The sequence below is a fragment of the Anomaloglossus baeobatrachus genome, chromosome 11, assembly GCF_048569485.1.
Source record: "Anomaloglossus baeobatrachus isolate aAnoBae1 chromosome 11, aAnoBae1.hap1, whole genome shotgun sequence".
Classification (NCBI taxonomy): Eukaryota; Metazoa; Chordata; class Amphibia; order Anura; family Aromobatidae; genus Anomaloglossus; species Anomaloglossus baeobatrachus.
In genome coordinates, this window is record NC_134363.1 from 147,999,590 (window position 1) to 148,022,276 (window position 22,687).

The 22,687-nt window shown below is 50.2% G+C and overlaps 1 protein-coding gene across 1 annotated transcript in view; it reads right to left on the minus strand.

Annotated features, from left to right (window-relative positions):
* The window catches only part of SDF4 (stromal cell derived factor 4), a 64,673-nt gene that overhangs the window by 39,472 nt on the left and 2,514 nt on the right, over positions 1-22,687 (minus strand). The window contains exons 2-3 of the mRNA XM_075327245.1: positions 17,093-17,450; positions 6,265-6,401 (exon numbers count right to left, since the gene is read on the minus strand). Coding sequence (XP_075183360.1) covers positions 6,265-6,401; positions 17,093-17,400 — 445 coding nt within the window. The 5' untranslated portion in view covers positions 17,401-17,450. The remainder of the gene's footprint in view (positions 1-6,264; positions 6,402-17,092; positions 17,451-22,687) is intronic.

The following is a 22,687-nucleotide window of genomic DNA, read 5'->3' on the forward strand; positions in this document are numbered from 1 at the left end:
GACGTAGTGGGGTGAGAAGGGAGCATGCCGGGGGCCCTGTGGGGGCCCTCTTTTCTTCCAACCGATAAAATCAGCAGCTGCTGCTGACTAAAATGGGAATGCATGAGTGGATGTGTGCCTCCTTCCACACAAAGCATAAAACTGAGGAGCCCATGATCCACGGGAGGGTGTATAGGCAGAGGGGAGGGGTTACACTTTTTCAGTGTAATACTTTGTGTGGCCTCCGGAGGCAGAAGCTATACACCCAATTGTCTGGGTCTCCCAATGGAGCGACAAAGAAAAGAATGTTATTTCTTTTTTTTTTAAATTGTGAAAAGTTTATTCAGAGGGTCATTTATTATTCAACCCCTCAAACCACCAGAATTCTGTTTGGTTCCCCTAAAGTATTAAGAAGTATTTCAGGCACAAAGAACAATGAGCTTCACATGTTTGGATTAATTATCTCTTTTTCCAGCCTTTTCTGACTAATTAAGACCCTCCCCAAACTTGTGAGCAGCAGTCATACTTAGTCAACATGGGAAAGACAAAGGAGCATTCCAAGGCCATCAGAGACAAGGTCGTGGAGGGTCACAAGGCTGGCAAGGGGTACAAAACCCTTTCCAAGGAGTTGGGCCTACCTGTCTCCACTGTTGGGAGCATCATCCGGAAGTGGAAGGCTTATGGAACCACTGTTAGCCTTCCACGGCCTGGACAGCCTTTGAAAGTTTCCACCCGTGCCGAGGCCAGGCTTGTCCGAAGAGTCAAGGCTAACCCAAGGACAACAAGGAAGGAGCTCCGGGAAGATCTCATGGCAGTGGGGACATTGGTTTCAGTCAATACCATAAGTAACGTACTCCACCGCAATGGTCTCTGTTCCAGACAAGCCCGTAAGGTACCTTTACTTTCAAAGCGTCATGTCAAGGCTCGTCTACAGTTTGCTCATGATCACTTGGAGGACTCTGAGACAGACTGGTTCAAGGTTCTCTGGTCTGATGAGACCAAGATCGAGATCTTTGGTGCCAACCACACACGTGACGTTTGGAGACTGGATGGCACTGCATACGACCCCAAGAATACCATCCCTACAGTGAAGCATGGTGGTGGCAGCATCATGCTGTGGGGCTGTTTCTCAGCCAAGGGGCCTGGCCATCTGGTCCGCATCCATGGGAAGATGGATAGCACGGCCTACCTGGAGATTTTGGCCAAGAACCTCCGCTCCTCCATCAAGGATCTTAAGATGGGTCGTCATTTCATCTTCCAACAAGACAACGACCCAAAGCACACAGCCAAGAAAACCAAGGCCTGGTTCAAGAGGGAAAAAAAATCAAGGTGTTGCAGTGGCCTAGTCAGTCTCCTGACCTTAACCCAATTGAAAACTTGTGGAAGGAGCTCAAGATTAGAGTCCACATGAGACACCCAAAGAACCTAGATAACTTAGAGAAGATCTGCATGGAGGAGTGGGCCAAGATAACTCCAGAGACCTGTGCCGGCCTGATCAGGTCTTATAAAAGACGATTATTAGCTGTAATTGCAAACAACGGTTATTCCACAAAATATTAAACCTAGGGGTTGAATAATAATTGACCCACACTTTTATGTTGAAAATTTATTAAAATTTAACTGAGCAACATAACTTGTTGGTTTGTAAGATTTATGCATCTGTTAATAAATCCTGCTCTTGTTTGAAGTTTGCAGGCTCTAACTTATTTGCATCTTATCAAACCTGCTAAATCTGCAGGGGGTTGAATACTACTTGTAGGCACTAATATATATATATATATATATATATATATATATATATATATATATATATATATATATATATATATATATATATATATAATTGCCTTATTCTGTCTGTCTGTCTGTCTATCTGTCTGTCTGTCATGCTCCAAAATTGTGTCCTTACGGTGACACAAAGCTGATTGGCCGCTGGGCTCGCCATGGCCCCGCCCCCCCACACGGATTGGCCGCTCGCCCAGGCTGCGCCCCCACACGGATTGGCCAGCCGCTCGCCCCACAGATTGGCCTCTCGCCCCGGCACCCTGCAGGCATTGGCAATTCGGCCACGCCACGCCCCGCCCCCCTCACGCAATGCACGCTAGCTCTGGCCCCGCCCCCTCCCTCCCCCCGCGCATTCCCCGAACTGACACGGCTGTCACGGAGGTGAGTACTGTACTCCCCCCCACCCCCCCCCGGCCCCCGCTCGCACGGGAGTGGTGTGGATACGTTGGTAACCATGCTCGCATGGTTACAAGCGCATCAAGGTCCTGCTGCGGCGGAAGATCCACACGCGCACACATAACAGCACACACACAAACATACACACACATCAGATCACACTCACTCTCACACACACCTCACACACACACCTCACACACACACCTCACACACACACCTCACACACACACCTCACACACACACCTCACACACACACCTCACACACACACCTCACACACACACCTCACACACACACCTCACATCGCATCCACACACTCACAGCATCCGGCGATATCGCTTGCTTCTCGGCCTCGATACTGTGCTGTTGTGACCTTCCAGGACCTGACGGAGGATCACATGGCCAGAGGCATGTGGTATCTCCGGATGTTGTGAGTGTGAGCGCGTATGTGCGATATCGTCAGTGTCTGTGTGTGTGAGTGTATGCGATCGGGTGTGTGTGAGTGTATGCGATCGGGTGTGTGTGAGTGGATGCGATCGGGTGTGTGTGAGTGGATGCGATCGCGTGTGTGTGAGTGGATGCGATCGCGTGTGTGTGAGTGGATGCGATCGCGTGTGTGTGAGTGGATGCGATCGCGTGTGTGTGAGTGGATGCGATCGCGTGTGTGTGAGTGGATGCGATCGCGTGTGTGTGAGTGGATGCGATCGCGTGTGTGTGAGTGGATGCGATCGCGTGTGTGTGAGTGGATGCGATCGCGTGTGTGTGAGTGGATGCGATCGCGTGTGTGTGAGTGGATGCGATCGCGTGTGTGAGTGGATGCGATCGCGTGTGTGTGAGTGGATGCGATCGCGTGTGTGTGAGTGGATGCGATCGCGTGTGTGTGAGTGGATGCGATCGGGTGTGTGTGAGTGGATGCGATCGGGTGTGTGTGAGTGGATGCGATCGGGTGTGTGTGAGTGGATGCGATCGGGTGTGTGTGAGTGGATGCGATCGGGTGTGTGTGAGTGGATGCGATCGGGTGTGTGTGAGTGGATGCGATCGGGTGTGTGAGTGTCGGCAGAGGAGCACGGCGTGCTGGAGGAGGCTGGGAGCAGAGAGGCTGATCATGGGGAAGGCTGGGAGGGGGAGGCTGATGCTGGGGGAGACTGGGAGGGGAAGGCTGATGCTGAAAGAGGCTGGGAGGGGGAGGCTGGGAGGAAGGAGGCTGGGAGGAGAGAGGCTGATCCTGGGGAAGGCTGGGAAGGGGAGGCTGATGCTGAGGGAGGCTGGAAGGAGAGAGGCTGATGCTGGTGGAGGCTGAAAGGAGAGAGGCTGAGGCTGGGAGGAGAGAGGCTGGGAGGGGAAAGCTGATGCTGGGGAAGGCTGGGAGGAGAGAGGCTGATGCTAGGGACAGAGAGGAGAGGCTGATGCTGGGAGGAGAGAGGCTGATGCTGGGATGAGAGAGGCTGATGCTGGGATGAGAGAGGCTGATGCTGGGATGAGAGAGGCTGATGCTGGGATGAGAGAGGCTGATGCTGGGATGAGAGAGGCTGATGCTGGGATGAGAGAGGCTGATGCTGGGATGAGAGAGGCTGATGCTGGGATGAGAGAGGCTGATGCTGGGAGGAGAGAGGCTGATGCTGGGAGGAGAGAGGCTGATGCTGGGAGGAGAGAGGCTGATGCTGGGAGGAGAGAGGCTGATGCTGGGAGGAGAGAGGCTGATGCTGGGAGGAGAGAGGCTGATGCTGGGGGAGGCTGGGAGGTGGAGGCTGATGCTGGGGGAGGCTGGGACGAGGGAGGCTGATGCTGGTGGAGGCTGATGCTTGGGGAGGCTGGAAGGAGAGAGGCTGATGCTGGTGGAGGCTGATGCTTCGGGAGGCTGATGCTGGGGGAGACTGGGAGGGGAAGGCTGATGCTGAGGGAGGCTGGGAGGGGGAGGCTGGGAGGAAGGAGGCTGGGAGGAAGAAGGCTGGGAGGAAGAAGGCTGGGAGGAGAGAGGCTGATCCTGGGGAAGGCTGGGAACGGGAGGCTGATGCTGAGGGAGGCTGGAAGGAGAGAGGCTGATGCTGGGGGAGGCTGGAAGGAGAGAGGCTGATGCTGGTGGAGGCTGATGCTTGGGGAGGCTGATGCTGGGGGAGACTGGGAGCGGAAGGCTGATGCTGAGGGAGGCTGGGAGGGGGAGGCTGGGAGGAAGGAGGCTGGGAGGAGAGAGGCTGATCCTGGGGAAGGCTGGGAAGGGGAGGCTGATGCTGAGGGAGGCTGGAAGGAGAGAGGCTGATGCTGGGGGAGGCTGGAAGGAGAGAGGCTGAGGCTGGGAAGAGAGAGGCTGATGCTGGGGAAGGCTGATGCTGAGGGAGGCTGGGAGGGGAAAGCTGATGCTGGGGAAGGCTGGGAGGACGGAGGCTGGGAGGAGAGAGGCTGATCCTGGGGAAGGCTGGGAGAGGGAGGCTGATGCTGGAAGAGGCTGGAAGGAGAGAGGCTGATGCTGGCGGAGGCTGATGCTGGGGGAGGCTGGAAGGAGAGAGGCTGATGCTGGTGGAGGCTGATGCTTGGGGAGGCTGGGAGAGGGAGGCTGATGCTGAGGGAGGCTGGGAGGAGGGAGGCTGGGAGAGGTAGGCTGAGAGAAGAGAGGCTGATGCTGGGGGAGGCTGATGCTGGGGGAGGCTGATGCTGGGGGAGGCTGATGCTGGGGGAGGCTGATGCTGGGGGAGGCTGGGAGAGGGAGGCTGATGCTGGGGGAGGGTGGGAGGAGGGAGGCTGGGAGGAGAGAGGCTGATGCTGGGGAAGGCTGGGAGGAGAGAGGCTGATGCTGGGGACAGAGGAGAGGCTGATGCTGGGAGGAGAGAGGCTGATGCTGGGAGGAGAGAGGCTGATGCTGGGGGCAGAGAAGCTGATGCTGGGGGCAGAGAGGCTGATGCTGGGGGCAGAGAGGCTGATGCTGGTGCAGCATGGGGGATGGAGCACGATGGGTGGGTGCGCAGCATCGGGGATGGAGCATGATGGGGGGGTGCGCAGCATCGGGGATGGAGCACGATGCGGAGTGTGGAGTATGGCGGATGGAGCACGTTTGGGAGTGCGCAGCATGGCGGATGGAGCACGTTTGGGAGTGCGCAGCATGGCGGATGGAGCACGTTTGGGAGTGCGCAGCATGGGAGATGGCGCACGATGGGGGGTGCGCAGCATAGGGGATGGAGCACCATGGGGAGTGCGCTGCATGGGGGATGGAGCACGATGGGGAGTGCGCTGCATGGGGGATGGAGCACGTTTGGGAGTGCGCACCTCCCCCCAACACACACACACACACACACACACACAAACCGCACAACACACCACACACACACACACACACACTGGGAACCACAAACAACTGCCCTACACAGACACCCACACACACAGACAACGCTGCACACACACAACACCCAACACACAAACACCGCGGCACACACAAATATACGCACATACCGCACAACACACACATTGCACAAAACATACCTCCCCCCAAAACACACCACACACACACAAACCGCGCAACACACACACGCTACAGACACACAGCGCTCCACAAACAACGCAACACACGCAACACACATACAACACCGCTCTCACCCCCCGTCACACCCAGACAACACCCAGAACATGTACAGCCCCTACACAAACACTTGGTAACTACACACAACATATATATATATATATCTATCAAAAATCATACATGAACTACACAATACGTAAATTCTAGAATACCCGATACGTAGAATCGGGCCACCTTCTAGTATTATATATATATATATATATATATATATATATATATATATATATATATATATATATATATATATATATATATATATATATATATATATATATATATATATATATATATAAAGAAAAACACCATGATGTGCCAGATTTAGGCCGGATGACAGCACTTGAGGATGTAGAGGAAGGATGTGGGTGGAAATCTGACTGCTCTGCCCTCTGTGAATACTCCTGTCAGCAGCTTATTATTATATTGAGGTATATTATGACTGATCCTCTAATTATGGGATTTTACATATACCTTCTATAATGATTAAAGTGACTTTGCGGTTCAGAGATGCAGTTTTGACCATGGTTAAGCCATTACTCACCGTCACCATCAGGGTCAACCGCCCGAAAATGAAGTTTATTCTCGTTTACGGCCTCCTGAAAATGCTCCTCTGTCTTCTCCATGATCCAGCGCTGCATTTCCTGGGCACTGATCTGTTTGTCCTTATTCACGTCCACCCTTTAAGGGAAAAACAAAACGCATATGAGAAGTGTTAGACATTGTATTAAAAGTGGGTGGAGGTCCCCTAGCCACCAGATGAGTCGAGCGGCCGAGGACAGAACGTGGAGGGGATTTAGCAGAGACCGATTGGCTGCAGCGGTCACAAGCGATAGCAATGTCTTGGGAAGTCTGGGAGGGAAGTCCAGTTTTTGGACAGACACTTTTGGGGCTCATTTAGGGCTACCAATTTCTTGGGACCAGTCTCACATTGTCACCAAGGGACTAGTCACAAGCGCGTTACTTCCCCTGACTAGTCCAGCTTCTTAGCATGTTAGTGCACCCACAGGAGCGTACGAACATGCTATTCAATGCCAATTACTCAGCGTCATAAGCAGTGATGCATGTATCTGTGCCAGTTGTCACCGCGCATGATCAGAAGTCCCGGCACTTCCGGTCAGGCACACTAGCCCTCTCTGAAGTCGGGACGCGTACATCCAGCTTAATAGTGCGCATGACCAGAAATGCCCGGCATTCTGATCATGTGCACTTGACCCTAAGCCCAGTGTGACAACGGACACAGGTAGACCCGTCACTGCCAATGAGGATGCGGGGCCCCGGTGGGTGTGCCAACATGCTAAGAAGGCGGAATGATTTCAGGAACTAACGCCCTTGCAACTTTGCCCTTGCAAAAGATACCTTTTTCTATGCTAGTGTATACAGCGACGGTTAGGCAGGGATTAGCAATATGCACCCAGAACTGCTCGTGGTAGTGGGTGCATACTGGATCTGACAGGTTCCCTTTAATGGGTTTATCTGCTTTTACAAAATTTTAAAGGGGGTTTCCACTATTATGCTATCAGTGGCCTACACTCAGGACAGTATCAGATTGGTGGTCTCTGACAACCACTAATCACTTGTTTTTAGCTTGGGTGGGTTCTGGATGTACAGTGTACAAGAGGACCACAGCAGTGTTTAGTGGCCACTGGGAGCTGATCCGTGGTACCTGGAAGTGTCCACTAATCAGTGAATGGGGCTATGATAATCCGCGCTGTAAACAGTTTTCATCCAGTTGCCACCAGAGCTGAAAACAGCTGACGGGGGGGGTACGTGGGGGGGGTGTTGCGGCCCCTAGCCAGTCTGATCTTGGTGACCTTTGCTTAGGATGGGTCATAAATATCATAAAAGTGGAAGACCCCTTTACAGGGGGATTATACTTATTACAGGTTATCAGGTGAAGACGCCGGTCAGGTCTGGTCTCACAGATGATGCACTGGTTATTATTGAAGAAAGTTCCACTGTATTAGAGGAGTAGGGGTCTGACCTCTTAAACTCCCCCCAGTGATTGTACAAAGCTCAAATATCTGCATGGAAATATGTGCAGCCGACCTGCTGCTGTCGGGAGAGTGTGCGCCGTGCCGGGTGATACGACACTCGCACAAGGACAGTCAAAGTTCAGTTAACAGGACCTTCGATGACGTCATAGTCATGTGACCAGTCTGTAAGCCAATGTCTGTACAACATTCACACCAGACTGGTCACATGGCTATGATGTCACAGAAGGTCCTTGTATACCGGGGGCACAGAAATGATCGGACCCGGAAGCAGAAGCGGCCGGGAGACAGAGTCTGAAGGACACGTCGCGGGACCTGTAGGTAGAATGACAATGTTTATTATTAACTATATTCTTAATTTTACAGTCCCCCCCCGCCCCATCCCATAACTGTAAAGACCGAGATCGGTGACCGGACGCAAGATTGTGTTATCTCGATCCCAATCTTTACAAAAAAACGGTTGAGTGAGGCTCCTGATCATCGGGGGAAAAAAATAAATAAATAAATAAATAAATAAATCGCAAATCACTATCAGTGGGGGTCTCAGCAGCCAAACCCCCACTGATTAGTCGCTTTCATCCACCTGGCGGATAGGAAATACTTTAGTATCATGGGTGTATGATCTGTGAAGGGAACATACACCCCCCTTCCCCGGGCACCGGGCTCCCCGCAGCCTTCCGGTGGCTGTGCACCACCATTGTACCCAAGAACGGAACCGGACGACCACCGCAACCTAGAACAGGCCGCAACATGTCGGAAGAAACTGTTCACATCAGTCAGAAGGGAAAAAACAAGGGCAAGAAGAGTGAAGATTTTATGTAAATATTTACTGTGCTAAAAACGACGGCGTCATCAATCCGCCCACGGACCCCACACACCAAATTTCGGATAATAAACCCTACGGTTGAGGTCACAGCAGATTATCATGTAAATGCTCTTCCTCTGATCAGGCAGAGCACGCTCGGCGCTCTGCGCAGTCCTCGGGCCCCGTGCGGCAGGTGGCATTGTCTGACATTTTCTCGCGGTGGAAGCTTTTGCCTCCCATAATAGACAGTGGGGATGTGTGGGCGCACGTTACGAGCACTGTTCTTTCCCCAAATCTGAGCTCGCCTCGGCAGGATGCAAGCGCTGCAAAAGCAGAATTGTGCCTCACTTCTTTGAACTGAATTACTTGTTACTGTTTCTTTGTAAGGCTGTAGCGCGAGACCTGCATTGCAATGACTGGGGGTCTTAAAGGGGGCTTTTCACAGTAACAGAGGATTGGGATCCTTCGGCTAGTTTCACACATCAGTTTTTTGGCATCAGGCACAATCCGGCGTGTGCCTGATGCAACGGATCCGGCGCAGAATATGCAAAAATGGATGCGCCGGATCCTTTTTTTTTTACCCGATCCGTCAAAAAAAAAGGATCTGGCGCATCTGTTTTTGTATCAGTTTTGTCTTTTTTTTTGCTGGATCCGTTTTTTACAATAATTTAGAGCATGCACAGTTTAAAAAAATGGATCCGGCGGCCGCATCCGTTTTTTTGCCGCATTACGCCAGATCTGGCGTCCATAGGTTCCCATTGTAAATCGCGTCGGATCCGTTTTTTTGGCTGAGACAAAAAACGTTACAAGAGACGTTCCATCCGGCCGCTGCATTAGCCAATTACGCCGGATCCGGCAAAAGCCATATGCCACGCAAGGCCATCAGGCACAATCCGGCGCTAATACAATCAATGGGGATAAAACAGATCCGGTGCCAGATCAGTTTTAGCTGTATTTTTCGGATTGTGCCTGATGGAAAAAACTGATATGTGAAAGTGGCCTTACAGTGACTATATTACATCTCCTCGTATCTTTGTTAACTTTTCCAAAGTAGTGGAAAGCCCCTTTAAAGGGTGCACATGTACCTCTTCGCAGTGCCAATACCTTCCAAAAAGGTATAGAAGAGAACGCAAAAGTGTGTGAAGAACGGGTCAGACGAGGAGACAGCCCTCCACATCCTCGTCTGGTACGAATTAGAATACGAAAAGCAGCTCTGAAGCCCAAACTGCTGCACTAACAAAATACTGGGCACATAGTGAAGGCCTCCCTGCTTGAGGAGAAATGTGGTGCGCCCCTTGTGATTTAGGCTGCGTGTCCACGATCAGTGTTTGCAGGGTTTTGGATGTAGCATGCTTCAGCTGCGACCAAAACGTTGCATTGTACAGTACAAGCACAGTGGAGGGATTTCTAGAAATCCCGTACCCAACATTCATGTTTTTTTCCGCAGCAAACACTGACCTGCGGTGTGGCTTTGCGAGTGTCAATTGTTTGCTGAACAGAGCAGAGGTCTCTCGTGTCCCCCCCCAAATCTCAGGATAACGCACAATATTAGTGACTACCAGACGTGAATGTATTCATGACGCTGGAGAAAAGATTGCAGAGCGCGAGTAAAGCGAGCAATGGTCCTCGCAGCGTTTGTTCTATTTAGGTCTCACTTTACTGTAAACAACAAATTATATATATTATATATATATATATATATATATATATAAAACCAAAGAGTGTGGAAAATCAGTGAAAACCACACGGCCCGCCAGCTTCATGTGTGATAATGAAGAGCTGCTCTCTCCAGGAAACCACAGGTAACGTGCTGACCCCTTTTCATGAAAAGCCAGACGTCACCCCCCGACACACATGGTGGGCAGCTCTAGCTGCTGGGTGAAAGTGAAGAGGACACGATCCTCCCACCCGGGCTGACGGCGTACCTGCTTCTTTTACACATTACGTGTTTACCAGATAAACATTTTGTAATAAAGGTGGCATACAAAAGTGAACACGGATGAGCCCTATTGCAAACACTCCTCAACCCCACCCATGTACCACTACACTAGTGACCACCACCGGCTGAGGAACAAGGGGGAAAAGAGGAAGGGGGGGCGGGAGAGAAAAGGGCGAGGGGTGGGAGAGAAAAGGGGAAGGGGGAGGTCGAAAGGGAAGCGGGGAGGGGGGGGGGTCGAAAGGGAAGCGGGGGGGGGGGGGGTCGAAAGGGAAGCGGGGGGGGGGGGTCGAAAGGGAAGCGGGGGGGGGGTCGAAAGGGAAGCGGGGGGGGGGGGTCGAAAGGGAAGCGGGGGGGGGAGGGGTCGAAAGGGAAGCGGGAGGGGTCGAAAGGGAAGCCGGAGGGGTCGAAAGGGAAGCCGGAGGGGTCGAAAGGGAAGCCGGAGGGGTCGAAAGGGAAGCCGGAGGGGTCGAAAGGGAAGCCGGAGGGGTCGAAAGGGAAGCCGGAGGGGTCGAAAGGGAAGCCGGAGGGGGCGAAAGGGAAGCCGGAGGGGTCGAAAGGGAAGCGGGAGGGGTCGAAAGGGAAGCCGGAGGGGTCGAAAGGGAAGCCGGAGGGGTCGAAAGGGAAGCCGGAGGGGTCGAAAGGGAAGCCGGGAAGCGGGAGGGGTCGAAAGGGAAGCGGGAGGGGTCGAAAGGGAAGCGGGAGGGGGTGGAAAGGGAAGCGGGGCGAAAGGGAAGCGGGAGGGGGCGAAAGGGAAGCGGGAGGGGGCGAAAGGGAAGCGGGAGGGGGCGAAAGGGAAGCGGGAGGGGGCGAAAGGGAAGCGGGAGGGGGCGAAAGGGAAGCGGGAGGGGGCGAAAGGGAAGCGGGAGGGGGCGAAAGGGAAGCGGGAGGGGGCGAAAGGGAAGCGGGAGGGGGCGAAAGGGAGGCGGGGGCGGCGAGGGGAGGCGAAAGGGAAGCGGGGGGGCGAAAGGGAAGCGGGGGGAGGCGAAAGGGAAGCGGGGGGGGGGCAAAGAAAAATTGGGGATAAGGGGAGAAAAGGGGGGGGGGGGGGGGGGAATATTAGGTTCAGTGGGCGGCAGAAATTACCTGGCAATATAATCCAGTAGGGTAAAATGATTGCAGCGATACCAAACTAGCATAATACAGATGTAACTAAATTAATCCAGGTAGATGTAACCATAGGAAGATCAGTGCAAGAAACGTATTTTTTGAGTGCTTTGCTTTTTGCATGTGGAGTGGTAGGTTTTATTGGTGATGGTAAAACGATTCTACAGTTTGTATTATATTTCTTATTTTACCTCTACAGAGGTCACTTTATGGGTTCAATAAGTTTATAAATTGAGAGACTGGACTTTTATGATGCGACAAAACCAAATATTCTTTTTAGAATTTAATTTGAGATGCAGAAAAGCAGGCGACTTAATTTTATTTTTTGCACGGTATTTGTTTAGTTCCCATAGGCATGAGAAGCTGAGACAGATGTGTAGCATATACCGCAATACTACCGCAGACGCGGGTTACCGGACTTTCCCATAACCCTGGCCGTGTTCCATCAGGACTCTACGTCAGGCGAGACTGATCAAGCTCGGCACGTACGGTAACAGATCTGCACCCCCGTGCGGGCGAGCTTTCTGTAACCACAATACCCAGTCACGTTTCATGTTTTTAGGCTTGCCTCAATGATAAAAAAAAAATTAAAATACGATTTCTTGTAAAGGCGCCACAAGAAACGGCGAATCCAACAAGAAGAGCGAAGCAGGGCTCCGTTACCGACTATGTAGGCTCAGATTTCTCAGAATGACGACACTTTCTGTACGAGGAAGTTCTCATCAAAGGCAAAAATGGATTGTTGGGGTTTTACCTGTTGGTAATTCTACTAAAAAATTCTCACTGCATCGGATGCGGCAGAGATTTCTCACCGATCGCTGTGTGATCACAATGGCCGTGCTGCTGGGCGACTAGGGGGCACACGACGCTTTAACACTAGAAGTCCCAGAGTCTAGGGGTCATTTAACATTTCTACCTTTGGAACCCAGAGACGGGTCGAATGACCTGAAGGATTTTAGCTAACATCCTATAATCACTGTCTTTTGTTCTGTAATTAAGGTCATTACTGTCGCACCACAGGAGGTTGTTGTTTTCCAATGAGTTAGTTTCTAGTTAGTTCTATTCAGTTTGGACTAAGGGTCATTTGACCCTCTTTCGGGACTTCAGGGGGAGCTCAAAATTTCTGGGACTTCTAGTGTTAAAGCTTTCCTTCTCGCTCCACTATAATGGATGACCCTAGCGTTATATGGGTACACATTGGTATGGGACTCCAACGTACTGAAGAACATACAAGTCTGACTTCTGGTACCATCCCTTTAAGACAGAACTCCTAGAGATGCCGGAAGGTAGGAGGCGGTACAAATTTACCCTGCTCCATAAACCCTACAAGAGCAGCCCTTGAGTAGAGTTGAGCGGATCGGCTATAATTAGGGTCCGACAGATCCGGATCGGAACCTAGAACCGTGCGGATCCGGATTTTTCAGATCCGGGTCCGCTCAACACTACCCTTGAGCACCCAGTTGGTCTAATGGTGATATAGTTGCCATGTAGTACTGCGTTAGCCCTGTAGTGGCCACTGCAGAAGAAATATATGGGCTGAGGGGCATACTCCAGTCCTAGCAGTGGAACCCGAGTCCATTTTGGATTAAAAGAAGGGGGCGTCTTAAGACTCACCATAGGCACGACTATTATATATGTTAATACAAGGGTAAATTTGGGGATTCAAGGGGTTGCACTGCTTACTTTTGCAAGAGCAGAGCCGATCAGGTCACATCTGCAAGGTCCATGCACATGTACTACTCTAATGAATGGGACAGGTGGACAATACCTGGCGATCGGCAGCTCAGAAGGTGGATGCAGCTTCATCGGTGTCGCTCATCTTTACTGCAAAAGTGAGCGGTGCAGGAGAACCCCTTCATTATACCCAAAAAGCAAAAATCACAGCAAATACAGACAAAGGATCACATTTAGTTTGCTCTGGACACCATTAATTTTAGACAGAGCGGTCACAAAAGGGTGAGATTGGTGTAGTTTTTCTAAAAAAAAAAAAAAAAGCAGAAAACGGGAGTTTTTCTTCTTTTTTCTGCTTAACATTTGGAAAATCGATACAAAAATTGTGGTCTGGCTATCATTTTGGAAAAAGTGGAATTAAAAAAAATCAAGTACCATAGGTTGCAGCAGCATTTAAGTGGTTGAACAGGAGTGATCTGAGCTAGCTCTGGTCGCTTCTGTTAAAGAGTCAACTGTCAGCTGAAAAACACAGCCGAGGCTCCGCAGCCCATTCCATATACTGCCACTGATCTGTGCCAATAATAAACATCACAGAATGTTAAAGGGAACCTGTCAGGTCCTTTATGTGCGCTTCTGAAGACAAGAAGCGCGCACCCTAATAAGGCTGCGGGAATGGTAAGTGCGCATGCGCGAGATCTCAAGTAGCGATGGTCACGTCGCTGATGTAAATCCATGGTATCACGCCCACAAGGGCATGATACCACGGAAAACATGCAAACGCCCACAGGGTGATGTGACGCATATGGGGCTAGAGCCCCTGCTCATTTACATAGGGTACATGTAAGTAATAAAACACCTTTTTATACATTCACATTAATAAAACACAGGGATGGGTAGGAAGGGGTTACTAGCACACACGTCACATTGTTTGCAGGTTAGAACACATAAATGACCTGACAGGTTCCCTTTAATGGGAATCTGTTACCAGGTGTTTGCTATGTAATTTGGGAGCAACATGATGTAGAGGAGATCCCGATCCGGTGATGTGTCACTTACTAGGATGTGTTTTGCGGTTTCAATAAAATCAGTGTTTTATCAGCTGGAGAGGATCACTACAGGACTGGGCATCTCCTGCCTCGTGGACCAACCACAACCACACCACTAATTAGCATCCTTCTGTCCTCTCTCCTCCTATACCAGTCTGTTTTGTACTGTTAATGATTGTTGTACGTATACCCTCTTTCACTTGCAAAGCGCCATGGAATAAATGGCGCTATAATAATAAATAATAATATATTGTGTACACAGAAAGCTGCCAATCAGTGGTGTGGATGGGGTTATACACAGCTCAACATTCTGAGCTCTGCTAGATCTGCAGCAGAGAAATACGTAATTACTTACCGGTAATGTGTTTATTCTGAACCCATGACGGCACCCTTACATCCTCGTGGTGCCGTCATGGGTGCTGGAAAAATATGTAATTACTTACCGGTAATGTGTTTTTTTCTGAACCCATGACGACACCCTTACATCCTCGTGGTGCCGTCATGGGTGCTGGAAAAATACGTAATTACTTACCGGTAATGTGTTTTTTTCTGAACCCATGACGGCACCCTTACATCCTCGTGGTGCCGTCATGGGTGCTGGAAAAATACGTAATTACTTACCGGTAATGTGTTTTTTCTGAACCCATGACGGCACCACAAGGATGTAAGGGTGCCGTCATGGGTGCTGGAAAAAACTGTGATTCCATCACAACCGTTGCAGACAGTAAACTAAGAGGCATTGCTGGAATCAGGCTCTCTGCCCCTACACCATGCTGCTGTCAGATTCCATAGCAAACACCTGCTGACAGATTCCCTTTAAAGGGTTTAAAGTCTTGACAAGGAGCCATGATCACAAACCGCCCTGTGTGCGCCGGTGAGAATCTGCTGCCAGGAAGTATGTGGTCACTGAAGATGATTATGGTAAATCATATAAGAGAGGTTTTATCATTATCCGATAATAATCTGCAGGAAGCGAGCCGTCATTTCCACCAGGTCACATCAGTCTAGCACATCACATTAGTCAGGGACTAGTCAGACGTACAGCTCATTCACCAAAGCGGGTAAGTGTCTGAGAAACAACACAAACTGCAGGCAAACGGACCAAGACTACAGCCTATGTTGGTGCCATATCAAACCTCCCAGATTTGGGGCCACTACTCTGCATTGACATTGTGTGTATTATTTAACCCCATGTAATCCTTTAGCAATGCACTGGCTTTTTGGCTGTGAAAAGAGAGAAAACAAGGTGTGATCCTTCCAGTAGCATTTTTCTACGTGCCGGGACGTCGGTACATCTGCACACGTGCCTCTGCTTGATAACGTGTTTTTCCAAAAATAAGCCCTCCCCCAAAAGCCCTAGCAGGGATTTTCAGCATTTTCGGAGCAAGGCTTAAATATAAGCCCTCCCCCCAAAATAAGCCCTAGTCGCGGTTCAGTAATGAAGTGTCCGTGCAGCTAAAAAGATACAGATACTGCAGAACACTTCATTATAGACAGCGGCACCCGGGAATCACTGACCCAACGCTGAGCTGCCTGAGGACCTGAAGTGATCACACACCCGCACACACATCAGATCTCTCACACACACACAATCAAATCTGACACACACACATCCGATCTCTCACAATCAGATCACATCCACACTCCCCACATCCAGTGACACCGATCTCTTCTCGCCGGCAGAATCCTGAGCGGCAGTGCAGTGGAGCGCAACGAACAGGACCTGCGGCCGGACACTGACTTGCTCGCATCATTCCCTGCGGCCGGAAGCGCTACATGTGATCTGCTGTGTGCACGTGTGTGCTCGTGATCTGCTGCGCGCGTGTGTGTGTGCACGTGTGTGCGTGCGATCTGCTGTGCGCGTGTGTGTGTGTGCGCGTGTGTGCGTGCGATCTGCTGCGCGTGCACGTGTGTGCGTGCGATCTGCTGCGCGCGCGTGTGTGATCTGCTGCGCGCGCGTGTGTGTGTGTGCGTGCGATCTGCTGCGCGCACGCGTGTGTGTGCACGTGTGTGCGTGCGATCTGCTGTGTGCACGTGTGTGTGCGATCTGCTGCGCGTGTGTGTACACGTGTGTGCGTGCGATCTGCTGCGCGCGCGTGTGTACACGTGTGTGCGTGCGATCTGCTGCGCGCGTGTGTGCGTGCGATCTGCTGCGCGTGTGTGTGCACGTGCGATCTGCTGCGCGCGTGTGTGTGCGTGCACGTGTGTGCGTGCGATCTGCTGCGCGCGTGTGTGCACGTGTGTGCGTGCGATCTGCTGCGCGCGTGTGTGTGTGCGCGCGATCTGCTGCGCGCGTGTGTGTGCGCGCGATCTGCTGCGCGCGTGTGTGTGTGTGCACGTGCGATCTGCTGCGTGCGTGTGTGTGCGTGCGATCTGCTGCGAGCGTGTGTGTGCGATCTGCTGCGCGCGTTTGCACGTGTGTGCGTGCGATCTGCTGCGTGTGCATGTGTGCGCGCGAGATCCGCCGCGCGTGTGCGCCTGCAATCCGCCGCGCGTTTGTCAGCGTTTCAGCCAGCAGTAGGGGAGAACAGCGTGCAGCTAACACTGGAGATCACTGGAGATCACAGGAGGACCTGGGAGCCGTGCAGACGTCTGGGTCTGGTAAGTATGAGTCTCCTGGGAAGTAAGGGGGGGGGGGGTGTCTTCTTTTTTGGGAGTAAACCTACCCCCCAACCGTGTTTCTCCAAGAATAAGACCTCCTCCAAAAATAATCCCTAGTGCTTTTTTGGGAAGCAAAAAAAAATATAAGACAGTGTCTTATGTTTTGAAAAACATGGTACCACCGTACAACCAAAGCTCGGTCAGTGACTCACTTAGAAAAGATGGCCGCCAGCTTCCTCCGGTTCTTCCTTGGCTCTGAATCCTCATCAAATTCTTCTATCTCTTTGCCTAAGAAAACCTCTTGATGGAACTCCTTGTTGAGGTGACCGTCCATTTCCATCTTCAGCCCGTTAAGGTGGTCTGGGGGCAAGATTTCGTTCTCATCCTTATTGTCCACCGGTTTATCCTTCAAGGCAGAATTGTTTGCCGGCCTGGCATAAACATCCATAAGGAGGAATATAAACAGGAGGGAAAGGTAGAGGGAACCTAGGCTGAAGAGGAAGGCCTGCTTAGACACCATGATCCTTGACAGATCGGTCCAAGTGACGGAGTTGGGAAGCGATTTCCTTCCTGAAAAAGACAATGAAAAGAACATAAGGAACCAGAATTGGTCAACTTTTGACTTTTCTACTACGTCGCAATCATTGGAGGAAGTTCACATCTAGATCCGATAAATAAGGCTGAGGTGCAATACCAGACATGGCCACTGGATGAGGGTGGCACGGTTTCTGACATAATGCAGCCACACATCAGTTGGTGACTGCTCCACTTTTCCTTTGCAGAGCCCCTTTGGAGAAGGTAGAAGACCCGTCCTATAAGAAAACAAGACTCTATAGAGCCAATGTCAGGGCTACTGGAGCAGCTGCAGCTCGATCCCGTGAGTAAGCAAAGTGCGAAACAATGCAATCATAGAAAACGTATGATATAAATAAACCGGCTGAGACAACACAACGTCAAGGACAGGGAATAGTAAGGTCACAGCACGTTCTGCAAAGCAGGCAAATCCTGGGATGCAGAACAAGCAGAGTGATGGATCCAGGCAGCAGACGCCTTCATTTTCAATATGGGCTCCTTTGCACGGTCACATATTTGACCAATTTCTGTCCAATCGGATCAATATCACTGGTAATTGGGGTGTAAATGGTCAGCTGCGCTGATTATTAAAGGGGCCTCATGTGACGTGTGTAACAATCGTGCGGCAATCACAGGGATTGTCCGGGATTCTATATTGGACTAGATCCACCCGTGTGAGGTCTGGCCCATAATACCCAGACCAAGCAAAGATCTCCAGATCTGAACTAACACACTCATAGGCTTATATGGGGCTCATATCTTGGGTCAGGTGATTGTGTTTGGTTCATGTTCAAGGCATCAGGTCGGCTTTCAGTCATTGAGGCGCGGCTACAGTCATCAATCAAAACACTCCGAGCGGCGTCTGTAACCGCACCCCAACATTCTGACTGACAGACAGATTTTCGCAGGATCAATCAGTGCCGGGTGTGATTACAGCCGCCACTCACTACGGCATGTACAGCAACTCAAAAAGGTCCGTGGAGCCTCTGTTAAAAGTCTCGATAGGAAAATATCCAGATATCCCTCTGGGAAGGACCTAGCCATGGAGTGGCTCTTTTTAGGAGACCACCATAACCACCATATTAAGTGGCCATTTTAGTCAATATCCAACTCTTGACGAGTTTAAGGATACGACAAGGGAAATACCAAGGCCAGGTATCCATCCACAGACAGCTGTTTCGGGGTATTACCCCTCATCAGTGTGGAGTAGGATTCTGGATAGGTGGGAGCAATGCCTAGTAGACCAGCAAAACAAAACAATTACTGATCTCGAGGAGACCAGCCAGAGAATACACTGCCGGCAGCCAGCGAGGGCGCTCAACACAGTGAAATCCTAAATGCATTGTCCCCTGGAAAGTATGCAAATCAAAAAAGTCCGTGGAACCACTGTTAGGAGTCTCGATACAGAAAAATTTCTGGTCTACTAGGCATTGCTCCCACCTAGCCAGAATCCTACTCCACACTGATGAGGGGTAATACTCCGAAACAGCTGTCTGTGGATGGATACCTGGCCTTGGTATTTCCCTTGTCATATCTTTAAACTCGTCAAGAGCTGGATATTGACTAAAAGGGCCACTTAATATGGTGGTTATGGTGGTCTCCTAAAAAGAGCCACTTCTTGGCTGGGTCCTTCCTGGAGGGAGATCTGGCTATTTTTCATGTCAAGACTCCTAACAGAGGCTCCACGGACCTTTTTGATTTGCATACTTCCCAGGGGGCAATGCACCTAGGAATTCACTGTGTTGAGCGCCTTTGCTGGCTGCCAGCAGTGATTTCTCTGGCTGGTCTCCCCGAGATCAGTGATTGTTTTGTCTTACGGTATGTACAGAGCAGAGACTATAGTCATGCCTTTGTGACTGAAAGTCGGCAGTTGCAGGGAAAAATAAAGTCATTTTCTCCAGGTAGCTGGGCTTTCAATACTGCAGCCTATCACTATAAACCTGCAGATTAACCCAATTTCTGTAGGTTAATAGCATTATCTGACATGATAAGTTCGCTTTAGGTTCACCGTTAGGGCTGAAACTGACATCCTCGGAAATCTGTCTGCACACGGACTGAAATTGGTCTCCTCATCCAAACTCAGAAGCCCGATACATGCTTATGAGGATGCTGGGTTCGGGTCAGGAGACAGCGGCCAGGCCATGCACAGACGATTTTCTCGTATGTCTGAATGAGCCCTTAGTAGGAAGCAACCATCCTGCACACCACTCCATCTCCAGTCATTATCTCATCTCCCTTGATGCATCCGTGTAATGTCACCTTGGTGTGGCCCACACGATCGCTCCCTGGACCCTCTTTCCCAGAGATGACTTCCTGAATGCTCTTCTCTCCTCCAGGGAACCCTAACTCAATGTCTTCCTCTCCCAGGAAACTTTTTCTTAAGGCCACGTCTCACTAAGCAACATCGCTAGCAACATCGCTGCTGAGTCACGTATTTTGTGACGTAGCAGCGATGTCGCTAGTGATGTCGCTGTGTGTGACATCCAGCAACAACCTGGCCCCTGCTGTGAGGTCGTTGGTTGTTGCTGAATATCCTGGACCATTTTTTGGACGTTGCTCTCCCGCTGTGAAGCACAGATCGTTGTGTGTGACAGCGAGACAGCAACAACTAAATGTGCAATGAGCAGGGAGCCGGATTCTGCAGACGCTGGTAACCACGGTAAATATCGGGTAACCAAGCTAAGTGCTTTGCTTGGTTACCCAATATTTACCTTAGTTACTAGCGTCCGCAGCTCTCAGGCTGCCAGTACCTGCTCCCTGCACGCGTAGCCAGAGTACACATCGGGTAAATAAGCAAAGCGGATTGCTTATTAACCCAATGTATACTCTGGCTACGAGTGCAGGGAGCCAGCGCTAAGCGGTGTGCGCTGGTAACCAAGGTAAATATTGGGTAACCAAGAAAAGCATTTTGCTTGGTTACCCGATATTTACCTTAGTTACCAAGCGCAGCATCACTTCCACGCGTCGCTGCTGGCTGGGGGCTGGTCACTGGTTGCTGGTGAGATCTGCCTGTTTGACAGCTCACCAGCAACCCGTGTAGCGACGCTCCAGCGATCCCTGCCAGCTCAGGTCGCTGGTGGGATCACTGGAGCGTTGTTTAGTGTGACGGTACCTTTAATGCCTTTTCTTCCTTGCTGCCCCTTGTCCGGGCCAGGCATTGGCCTTTTATACCCCTCCTATGCACTCCCCTTCCAACCTGCAGATACCATGTCTTATCTTATGATCAAAGAACTGTTCTGAACAACCTTTGTACTCTTTACCTCCAATTTGCATACAAAGGGTCCTGATTACACCATCCTGATTATCCTTCATTTGCCCACACAGAGGGGAGACATGATGGCCCCAGAGAGATCCCCAATGATTAGGGAGACTGTAGTCTGACCTTTTGGCTACAGAATCCTCATTTGTGTTACAAAAAATATTTTGTATCTTACATCCTAACACTGGGCATGAATGTTATGTCAGTTAGGGTACGTGTCAGTCGCATGATTATCAGATTGCGTCACCCGGTGCGGTCACACACTCTTCGGGCAGGAGCGTCTCAGCTGCATAGAAATACATGCAGCCGACCGGCTCCCGTCAGGAGAGTGTGTGACTGTGCCGGGTGATGCGATCCGATACTCGTGAGAGCGTACCTTTATGTTAATAAAAGGGTCTAGAGCTAAACAGATTAATTTTAAAATTTTAGATCTCCATAAACCTTGGATAGTTTGGGGGGAAGGGAGGATTATTGAACCGGCTCTCCCATACACAGGCGCACTAGGATAGAGCCGAATCCATAACTCCCCCCAACAATCATCTGCCCAGGTACTCGAATACAGATTAGACTGAACCCCTCGATATTGGTTGGTTTGGCAGATGTTAAAGTTTTTGGGGGCCTTCTGCCACAAACAAAAAACAAGTTATCCCCCGCATTAGCATTTAATCTGAAAGCAATCGATTGCAAACAGAATATACTACAATACATATGAATTGAGGTATATAGTGTAAATTACAGTCTCCTATAAAGTTCAAATATAACAATCTGGCATCACTGGGGGGGGGGGTCTTCAAAGGGCCCTGGTTGCCATGGTATCCTACGAGTTCCCCCGATCAGGTCATTTAAATACCATTGTCAGAGACATTAAATGGTTATCAGCAGCGGGAGGACCTCATTTCTGGAGTTAAATACAGACAACGCGCTCCAAGTCGGATATATCCGTCATGGGGCATTAAGTAATATATGCAAGGGGGTGGGGGGGTTGTGGGGGGGGTCAAGCAAAAATGCTTAAAACTCTGCTGGAAAACTGATGGATTCCATCAAGGTAAGCTGTGACCTTTACCAATATGGACCTTTCATAGCTCTCGTGGTTCTGTAATGATTAATAAGAAAACTGACATCACTTCCTAACAGACAAGTGTGAACAGGTGCATACTGAACATGAAAAAAAAAACAAAAACAAATTAACAGCTGCTCTCTAATACGCTAAGGTATACTCACATTGAATATAGGAATATAGACATGCATTACTGCTAAGGAAATAAATTAAAAAATTGAGACACTTAGAGCATAAAAAAGGGCCAGTTTTATGTGAGCCCAGCAGCCACCATCAAGGCGTATCTCATTTTCCGTGTCCCTACCTAAATGCCTCTACCTGGGCTGAATAGCCTACAATTTTAAAATTGTAGGCTTTTCAGTCCACATAGAGGTATTACTAGTTCTTATATTCAATGTCTGTATACCTTAACATCTCAGAGTGCAGCTGCAAATTTGTTAGTTTATTGCTGTAATGAACAATGGCATGCAAACCTATATATTCAACCGAGAAGGAAATTTAGCAGACCTACAGCTAATAGTCTCAGGGAGAGATGGGTGGATTTTACGTCAATGATGTTAATATAACCAGCAGTGATCAATATGTTGACACACTGTTATCTAGGTTTATAGCCCAGATACTGATCAAAGTACAGACAATGATCCACCAGCTGCTGACCCTGCAAATCATACATAACCCGACATGAAACTGGTTGCTAAAGGTTTCAGTGGCCCATATATTATCATGGCGAAGCTGCAAGTGGCCACACGTCCTCCCTACAGCAGAACAGTAGAGTTATGGGGCATCTGCCATGGACAGCAGTTGGCAGACAACTACCCTCAACCTCCCCATAAATACACACACTCAGCTCGGCCAAGCAAGCGTTCTTAATAAAGAGAGAAGCTGCTGCCAGGGATCCTCAAACATCATCTCCCAAAA